This window comes from Coffea arabica, chromosome 8c, assembly GCF_036785885.1.
Source record: "Coffea arabica cultivar ET-39 chromosome 8c, Coffea Arabica ET-39 HiFi, whole genome shotgun sequence".
NCBI classification, from domain to species: domain Eukaryota; kingdom Viridiplantae; phylum Streptophyta; class Magnoliopsida; order Gentianales; family Rubiaceae; genus Coffea; species Coffea arabica.
The window spans coordinates 42,995,526-43,006,036 of NC_092325.1; the positions used below are offsets into that span (position 1 = coordinate 42,995,526).

General features: G+C 35.7%; 1 protein-coding gene across 1 annotated transcript; it reads right to left on the minus strand.

The window, feature by feature from the left end:
* Nucleotides 1-5,362: 5,362 nt before the first annotated feature.
* LOC113706401 (NAC domain-containing protein 7) lies at nt 5,363-10,271 on the minus strand. The gene is made up of 4 exons (XM_027228307.2): nt 10,033-10,271; nt 7,261-7,444; nt 6,902-7,173; nt 5,363-6,289 (listed from the first exon to the last, which is right to left on the minus strand). The coding sequence occupies exons 2-4, from the start codon at nt 7,418-7,420 to the stop codon at nt 5,636-5,638; spliced, it is 1,086 nt and encodes a 361-aa protein (XP_027084108.1). The 5' UTR covers nt 7,421-7,444; nt 10,033-10,271; the 3' UTR covers nt 5,363-5,635.
* Nucleotides 10,272-10,511: the final 240 nt, after the last annotated feature.

The following is a 10,511-nucleotide window of genomic DNA, read 5'->3' on the forward strand; positions in this document are numbered from 1 at the left end:
GGAAGGTTTATGACAATTTCAATTTGCACCTCTTTCGTTTCATAAATTACATCTACATCTCTTAGTTTGTGGTTTCATGTAGCAAAATCAGCCCGTGTGTTGTTAAAATGCTGCACCAAATGCAATAAAAGACATTAAGTTTCCAACTTCCCACTGCCCTCCCCACAAGGTTGTGAAGGTCAAAATATTTCAAGTAATTAACAACCCGCTTGGACTTCCCCTCTCCATTAGTGCTGTTTGATCTTTAGAGCATTAAACAAAGGACACTAGCCCACAGGCTCTCGTCAATTGGTGTAGAATAGAAATTTTAAGAAACATTAAGAAAATTTAACAGAATCTAAAAACAAGCAAGAATTAACAACACACCTAGAGAGTTGTTATACACATTAATTATGAAAGAAAAGTGTAAGTGATAGAAAAAATTCCATTTGTAACCACACTTGCAAAATATCAAATCAATTGTGCCCAACTCAATTCAACACCATTACTGGATATTTGTAGAGCTTATTAATTTATGTCACTGCCAAGGGAGGTAAACGTAACTAAACCAGAAGGGAACTAGTTGCGATAGTCATTAACCTTGATTTTTAAAGTTATCCATTTTTGTTGGTAGCATTAAGCGTTTGTATCTGTCTTTGGAGGCGATATTATTGACACTTCCAAATTACCCTCTCACAGTACTCTTGGGCGGTATTTTATTCAATGCGTAAATTAAATTGTAAGAGACAAATTTGAGAGTGTGAATACTACTTCCGGTCTTACTATCCATGTGGCATGTGTTTCTTTGCTATTCTGTTTGGATTGCTATCTCTTACCGTAAAATTTTTAGATTTTTGTGAGAAATTTTTAATCATTTTTTACGTTACATGCACCATATATTTATAAAATGTGTTCTGGTAATTTTTTCATCAAAAATTTTTCGAAGAATGCAATCCAATCGGGCTCTAAGTCTTTCACATAGTTAGAAGGGATAGGCAAGAAGCATATGATGTGTCAACCAGCAAGTCAAGGCTCGTAGCTAGCCATAGCTCTAATGATTAAAGAATTCAATCAAATTGCTTCGTCTTTACTTGTTGAATTCCCATAGATAAAGTGTGCACCAGCAATTCCCCAACACAGAAACTGCTGTCCCCGTTGTGGACTCCTCTCGAGAGTTTCCCATCAGCCATTGTGCCCTCTTTTCTTGTCAAGTCTATTTCCACAATTATCATCGCTTTTGTGTCAAAACTTTTTTACTGCTCGATCATAAAACATATCCACTTTACTACCAGTTTAGTCGTATTTCCTAACAACATAAAAGCAAAAAGAGGATACTTCGACCATATACGGACAAGTATATACTGGAAGACATTGTAATGGACTGAATATATAGGGACTCTAGGATAGGACAAACACTATAATTTCTGGAGTATTTCTGAATGAAATTGAAGGAAAAGTTTAAGGCGAATAAATTGCAACATTTCCTACTTAGCAATTCTTCCATCTGTAGGAAAACTGAGCAGGCATTTGAATGTACTTACTCAGGATGCAAACTCATCTGGAGAAGGCATAATTTGATTTCTTTTAACTAAATGCAATTGGACTGTAGCATGAATATATTATCTTTCATTAGTTTGAATAATATTCTTCATTGAGTATGCTGTGTAGTTATACGTCTGTACAAATCAACTAGAGTTTACAATCAAAGAGAAAGGTTATTAGATCAATTTGTCTAGGGTAGTGAATATTAGATTGTTTGTTGAAAAATTGCACTTCTTTTGATTCTGGATTTTGTTCTACTGTTTATTCCATACAACTAGTATCCCATTTGTAATCCATGCCATGCACTTACTTATTATCAATTAGTTTGAGTATGCTTCATTCTTTTTGAACGAAATTACAAGAATCCACAATTGGGCAACGCAAAACAGATTACAACTGAAAAATTACTGTGCCAATTACCAATTAACATGCATGTAGTTAAAACAAACTCACGTATAAATTCTATACTTGAATTAAGAATCTCTTGACCATTAAACCAAAATTATTTGGCATTTCCTCAAATTAAGTTCTCAAAAGTTTTGCAAATTGTATAAAAATTAATGACAAGCAGTACCAGCTTTAGTATGAAGGTGTATTTAACTTATTAAATTGACTTGGCTAGCTCCATCATGAACTCGTAGAGTACCATTTTTTGAACTCATGCACTGGCATTCCCTTGAATCATATGGTGGTTCTTGAACTTCATTGACAATTTTTTTTTTTAATGAAATTGGACAGTGCGGCCAAAATAGACATCGGCCTGTACCAAAATTTGAAGGTCAGTAAGTATAAAGATTTTCTTTTTCCCATGCTTTGACATTTTGCAGCAACTATGGGCTCTGCCTGTCAATGTTAAGAAAACTGAATGAGGAAATTTTTTTTTTCACGGAACTAGAAGCATAAGGTACAAATCCACGCACAATTACAAGAGAAAAAAATCAATATAATACTGGATACTAAAAGTGACATTTTTTTGCTTAGAGCTGTATCATATCACTTTTTAACTTTCCAACTCTAATTTGTAGTTATTTTGTCATGACTAAACCCTAGTTTCATTAGCAGATGATTGAGGAATTTTATTTGAATTTTGAGCCAAAGCCTCATCGGTATTCGTTTTTCGACTTTAGAGCAAAAAATCTCGTTGGTTAATCACGAGGATATGACAAAGTAAAAATACTTACCAAGAAAGCATAAACTAGTTTGTCTCTCTCTCTTTTTCTTTTTCATCTAATGTGCGTGAAATAGATTAGCGAAAAGGGCAATTTATGCATAGTTGAAAGAGTAGTCATTACCTATGAAGAGAAGTCATCTTTCGCTTAAACCACTGAGTCATGATTCAGTGACCACTAAAAAGAATGGATTATAAATTGAGAGTTCGAACCTATCTATTTTGAAAAAAATTTAAAGAGCACTATTTTGATCTAATCGGATCTTTTATTTGACTAGAAGAAAGGAAGCACTGGAACTTTATTTTTAAAGATTGAGTTAAGCAGTATAGACTGAAGGTAAGACTTATTATAAGTACCTTTCATTCATACTCGAGAGACGACAACCATTAATATCTCAGAGTATAGGAATATGAAAGTACATATATTATACGCACTACAAAAGACAGTCGTCGTACACAGGTGCACCTTTTTTTTTTCTGGGTTCTAATCCACGAATCCCTATCCTTAACGCGAGGAATTGAGGGCCAGCAAAGGTCTGGTGTCTGGGGAGCAAAAAGGCAGACAAATGATACATGCCCACATGGAATTTTATTATAATATAGTCAATCACAATTCAAAGGCACTTGCAATTTCTTGGCCTGCAGACAATGTGTTTAGTAACCCTAATAATATGGCCACACATTTTCACATGCAATGCATCAGTGCGCATGGCTTGACTTGCTTCCTCCTGAAATTTGCAGAAATCTTAGTGACACCATTGCTTATCATTCTTTAAAGCTAATCAAGAGACTGCACAAGTAAAATATTCAACACTTCGGGGGGAAAAAATTCCAATTGGACAAATGTTCCACAACTGTTAAAAGTGAGAGCTAAATGAGTTAAACTAAGAAGTGAAGAGAAACTAATGCCTTCCTCACATATATCCTATACGGGATATTGCATGAACAATCTATTAAGAATAGCCATTCAACTTAATTAATTTCCTCAATGGTTTTTTCTACCATAACCCCACTAGCCCTCGATCTTGCCCTAGCAAGCCAGCGTTCAACATGAGAGAGAGAGAGAGAGACTTATGAGCCCATGAAAGCACGCTCACTTATTGTGTCTGCTGTGAAATTGGCATTGCTTGAAAGGTACTTTCAAGCATGAATTCAAGCCAAGTAAAAATGATGTTACAGGTCAAACAAGAAAGATAATTCTTGTTTCTCACTTTCATTGCATAATAATGAACAAAACAACTACAAGTCTCTTTTTCCAAGTATTAAAAGCCAACTCGATCAAATTTTGTCTACCTTAGCTAGTTCCCTGATTCTTGACCTTACAGAATCTCCAACTCTTTCCTTTCAAACTCAAAACACCACGAGAGACTACTTTTCGGGTAGTTTAGGCCTCGTTAAAAAAAATGTCTACAGCAGGAAAGTAAATACTTCGTTCTTTTCTTCCTGTCTCTTGTGGTGTTCAAACTATTTTTCCTTCCCAAGTGCTCAGATTTTACCAATAAGGCCATGGCTTCCCTTGCAGCGCTAATATACCATATCAACTTCCAAAGTGTTAGCAGATAGATAGTCTGGTCATGTTTATTTATACCCAGTGAATAAGAATGTCTCATCACAATTATTACTCCATATTTGTGAACTTCATCCATCGAACAAGTATTTGACAAGTTTTGAGAGGCCGTACAAACATCCAAATTGACAGTCTTCTGGCATGAAACATTTAGGCGATCAAGGGGGTTTTGGGGCTGTGGTCATCCGGATGGTACAATACGCATGCATTTCTACTTGTCTAGCAAGTTATTCTTCGCCATATTCCACAATCAAATTTCATTGCTAGAACTTTTGTTTGGTGATAGTAACATAAAAGAAATGGCTTTTGTACAGCAGTTACACCGGCTAAAGTTGCAAACTTGTATGCACAATCTCTTTTTAGAAGAGTATTTTCCGAAATTGTTTGGTCCTTGAGGAGAGGAGGTATGCTCTCTAGGAAAATCCACAAGCCATGTAATAGAAGTTCCTAGTAAGCATCGACATGTGGATCATTTTTCTGTCTGCATGGCAATTGGTTGTCCACATGCATTTTTAAGAGTTAATTGTCAAAACAGGATAATAAGCCTTAAGAATAGCACTCTTGAGGCAGGTCGTGGAGAAAAATTCCAGGTAATTCGAAAACCTTTTGCTTTTGCTCTAGTAGTTTGAGGTCATCTGCGTGTATAAACCGGGGGGAAATTCTACCATGCCTTCTGCATTCTCTAGTTAATAGCAGCCCATTATTGGATTTCTCATTCATAGAAAGAAACTACGCGAAATTCAAAGATGCAGACCTTCTTCTACCTAGTATCTCAGTATTTCGACTCATGATAACCCCAAGGAAAAGGATGAAAAAAAAGAAGAAAACCAACATCATTTTGTATTTAGAATAGGTCGCAACTTGCTTCTGCTGCATGCGGTGATTGAGTTGTCCGTTTTTTCTATATATTTTTCAGTAAGTTCAATTCATGAACATCTCAAGGAAGAGAAACTAGTATGATAAAACATAAGAAAATATACAAAAGAAGGAATGATGCCATTGAGTATCTGTAATTAAGATTCCATTTTTGGACAGAGAAAAAGCCAAAATAAACTTCAAAAGTTGCAAAAAAAAAAAAAAAAAACCCATTTAAGTGCTTGTTGAACTTCAATAAAAGGAAACATATTCAACAATCCCACAGTAGTAGTGTCACCAGCACTTATAGCTTACAAACCATATACGCATCCATATATACTTACTAGTAGGTGTCTCTCATGAACCTATATATATGCCTCTGAACATTAGTACATTGTGTACAAGCAACCAAATAGCTACTTAGTAGTACTTAGCAATTTATTATGTACAGAAACTGTCGTCACATTTCTTTCTTCTATTTGTAGTAACTTCCTATGACTGATTACTGCTATATGTAATTGTAGTTAAATTAACATATTCTTACTTCCAAAGATCACTTGAGGACTCGGGGCGGATACACAGCCAAATTCTGGTGACGTCATTTCTTGTTGCTTTGATTCATCATTCACTAGCATATTCATGTGTTCTGCCACTTGAAGTGAAGAAGGTCCATCAGAATAGGCAGTCTGCTTTGCTGCATCTTCATGACTTAGCTGAGATGCGACAAACTTGTCGAGAACTCGCCAATCAGTCACTTGTTCAACACCTTGATCAGTGTTGTTAATGTAAACTATTTGGGCTTGGTGGCTTTGTTGCAGATGTGGTGCTTCATGCGCAAGTGTTGAAGACTGTAAAATGCTTCCACTGCTCCTATCAAAACCGTATGGTACCATTAAACTGCAGCTTACATTGGTGATCGACTGTGGAACTTTAGGGCTCTCAAGTTGAGGAAGCTGGAGGAATACATCCTGGGGGATGTTGTTTTGCAGTTCAAACTCTTGCTTGCAGGAATACTGAGGATTGTATGACGAATATGATTGAGGTATCCGCCTTGGAGAGTCAAATTCGGGCATGAAAGAAACTTGATCATCGTACCAACATAGTGACTCGAGGTCTCCTTCCTTCCGTACAGTTGTCAATCTCTTCTTGAACACCCTACACACAACCCATCCTTCTTCCTGGTTCAATCAGAAACATCTTGTATTAGGCTTAAAGTCTTCTTTGGTCTCAAAATAGATTAAGTACAGGTCGTCCTTTGATATAATAGAGAACAAACTGTTGCGATGCATTTGTTATTTCCATTTTCATGACGGCAAAGAAGGCTACAGGTATAATATATAGGACATGTAAATGGTACGAGAAAACTCCTGAAGTAGGTTTAAAGAAGGAATTGAGAATTAGATCATAAAACATCAGCACATAAACAAGCGGCTAAAATTAAAACTATTCTCCTGAACTTTGTTTTCAAATAACCAGCAGACCAGATAAATGCCATCATCTGGGTCAACAGGTTTAACCCCAGAATTTAGTATCTAAGTATTTCCGGGAGAAAAAAAAAAAGAAAGAAAAAACAGTTGATGCATGGAATCGAGAGAGTTGAAATTTTATTTCGGAAAAGGTTTTGTTCATCAAGATATACGCATCTTTATTTGAAGAGATAATTGTTAATTAAGGGCAAGGAGGAAATTGCCATGCAGAAGCAATGGAATGCTGATGTATGATATATTCTTTTATAGTTTTTGCAAGCTAAGCAGGCATCTCGGATGTATTAGTCTAAATTTAATACTTGCCTGAGGAGTCCCATTCTCATTGGTTTCTAGTCTGTATTCATGCATTATCCAGTCTGATTTTTGTCCATTTGGGGCTCGACCTTTATAAAATACCAAGGTCTTTCTCATGCCAATTAAACTATGCTTAGAGTAAATAGCTTTGTCTCTTCCTGTAGCTTTCCAGAATCCTGCCTTTGTAGCTCTATTAGTGCGTGTTCCAGTTGGATACTTCTTATCCTTATGACTAAAGAAATACCACTCATTCTGCTCCTCGGTACCTATCTTGCAAAGTTCTGTTCAAATAAAAATTTCAGGACAATGAGTGAGGGTTTTCTCCTGAATTCAGAAAATCATCATCAAAATTGATAAACAAATGCTACCTTGAAGATCCCATGGTTCGATTCTGTAAAGATCAACATCCTTAATTACATCTAGATCAATTCTTTTTGAAGCAATCTTCTTCCGTAGATAGTAGTCAACTAATTCTTCATCTGTAGGATGGAATCTAAAACCTGGAGGAACGTGTGAAAAAGTATTCATGTTCTTTCAAGTGCAGAGGAAGACCTGCATTGGACAAGGAGAAGGTGTTAGCCGTGGCAACACCAACATTAGCATAGAGAAATGTAAAAAGAAAAAGGGGGGGCATCTTACTTTGCCATCTCTCAATTGATAACTAAACTATGAATTGTGTTTCCAAGGTTAATGCAAGTATGCAACTTGGCAAAAAGCTTCTACTACCTATGACAATTATATGTTCACTTGCAATGTTATTCAAAAACTGAAGATGACTTGAGTTAACGCAAAAAATCTCCAAGGCAGGGAAGTAAGAATCCGTTTACAACCGAAAATACAAATCCTTCGTTCATTGTTCAAGTTTCTGCGCTTTTATATGTTTCATATACTGGATACCAGAAATAAGTTTAAGAAATGTGATTAATGCATAAAATATGGAACTATTAGAAATGAACATTCATTCCAAGTTAGCTAACTTCTCCAAAAAATAAAAAGAAAAATACTAGTCAGATTGGAGGGAGTTGGAGTACTTTTGTCTGAATGGACATCATCTACACCAAATCATAAGAGATCAAAGAGTGCGTAGAGTGAAAAGAAACAGATGAATGATCACATTCACACTTCAAATCGAGAAACTGTTTGCCAGTAGTCTCTCAAATGGGATAAAAGGACGATATTAGACAAAGTTTTGATCAACAAGGAGGTAGCAACTCTTAGAGAAATATTTTCTGAAGCCTAAAGCCTTTGCTACAATAGAAGCGTAGACAAAATAATGATTGAGAACGTGAGATTATAGTTGTTTGCTTGAAATTAGCATTGTGCAAAAAGAGGAGGTACAGACACAACTGTCTTCATAGAAAAAAGGAGGCGCCAAAAATTCCTCCAAAACTATACTTTAAGTAAAAGGTTGTCTGTTATCCTTTTATCCACCATGCAAAACTATATAGGAAATTGAGAAGGAGAGAGACAAGAGTATCGAATTTACACAAGCAGACACCAAGGAAAAATTAGAGGAAGAAGGGAACATATATATGGTTGAAGAAAAACTTTAGAAAGAAATCTCTCTTAATTTTCTAATTATTATGAATAGCTCTTTGCAGTCGAAACAAGAGTAACACTAAATTTACAGTGACATTGGTAAAAAAATCTTAAAAGGCTCCGAATGGACTTGTACTGGCGAGCAAAGGAGACTAATAGTCATTGCTGAGCACAGAACATGAGTACCAGTTAGGAGTGTACAGACAATCGCAAAATTTTTGGAATACTTTTGCTAAGAATGAAAATCACGAAAACTTCGTAAAAATCATGAAAACTTTTAACTGGGATGGTGAGAAGAGTGAGCATGGAATCCATTTGTACTTGGAAAAGGAATTTAAGAGGCAAAATACAGCAAGTATTACGGACAAAGATGAGTAAGAAGAAGTTGCATGTATTGAAGTACATTAATAAGCCCTATTTTAGTGGGAAAAGAAAAATTATGTGTATTTCTAATTTGCAAGTTAAAATTAGTTTCTATTAACAAAGGCCTGATAAAACAATGCTTTAGTTTATATGATTATGCGCCCTAAAAACATATGATTATGTGCCCTAAAAACATAAAAGCTCCTGGTTCTTCCTGTGCAAGCCACCAAGTAATGAAAGCTTGGATAAATCTGGCAAACATAAGCATGTCTAGAAGCTAAACTGTATTGAGGCCTTAATCCCAATCAAATTAAAGGTTTTGACGGTTAAGAAATGGATCAAAATCTGGATTAATTCTGGATTATTTGAAAAAATCAGATTGATTCAAAAAATCATGTGGCAAAATTAATTATTTAAAATCAAGTTATCAAAATACAGGCTCAACAAACCATATATGACCAAGAACTTCAAATGACCAGCATGTACTGCGTATGTGATTTCTGGAGGAAGAAGACTAGAAACTCCAAGGCGAAAATGTGAGCTTGATTATAGTTATTGGTGCTTGGAGGATGTAGGTACGAGTACTCGAGTTTGCTTTTCCTTGAGGCTTGAAACCTGAACGAAAACTGGCATAGAAAAGGCGTTTGCTCCACTCATAAAGTGAAACTAGCTAGGAATAATGCGTAATCAAAAATTTGTATTGCCTTTACTTTTTAAGAAGACACAGATGACGCATACATACGCATAACAGGCAGTAAATGAAAAAGAATGATTTATCATCAAGAATTTTCAATTATCCTCCAAGGATCTGTTGTTACTCGTAGCATCATGCATCCTTATGTCCACTATTTGAGACTAAAGTTTAGTTTTGTTTAACCTTCCTACATAGATTATCAACTAAATCGAAGGATAACAAAGAAAAAGATGGTAACAATAACAGCACAAATTAACAACAAAAAACAAGCATGAAAAGCCTCGATCAACATATGAAACCGTCTAATCGACATACTTGGAGAAAAGCCATCCTTGAAGACTAAAAGCTTTAGCTACAATTCTTTCTTTTTTTTTTTTTTCCTTTTAGGTTAGCTACAAGAGTTGGGGAAAGCAAAAACTTCAACAAGGATGAAAGAAAGATGGCATTCATGGCTTTTGAAACCAAGGCAGGCAAAAAATCTAATAAGAACCAAGATTGTCATCAGAAGAAGAAGGTTGAAGAGTTGTGAGGATAAGAAGACAACCTCGAGAATCCTTTAAAAGTACTGGAAAATTCTTCGGAAAATGTTTCTTGAATCCAAACTTCTTGCCAGCCAATCAGTGAAGTGAAAGCATTTAAAATTCTTTTTCTGGGAAGTGCTCGTCACTCTCTTGCAACTTTTGAGCCCACTGAAGCAGACAGAAAAAGAAAAGCCAAGAAAGAATGTTTGGAACAAAAGGGTTTTCCTCGGGAATTGAAGTATGCTCAAATTCTGGTTGTACACCTGACAAACTTTGTCTTCTTGTTGTCAAGAATGATCAGATCCCAAGGAAAAAGAGGAGAGAAAAGTTAGAAGTAAGAAAGAATATGGTAATCAACCAAGAAAAAAAGAAGCAAATTTGAAATCAAGCAAACAAAATGGGCTTGTTGTCCATTTTATGCTACGCTATACCTCTTCAAGAACCCTCTTCAACTGCCCTTTCTCTCTCTCTCTTTCTACCTCTCTCAGCTTGTGCATGTATT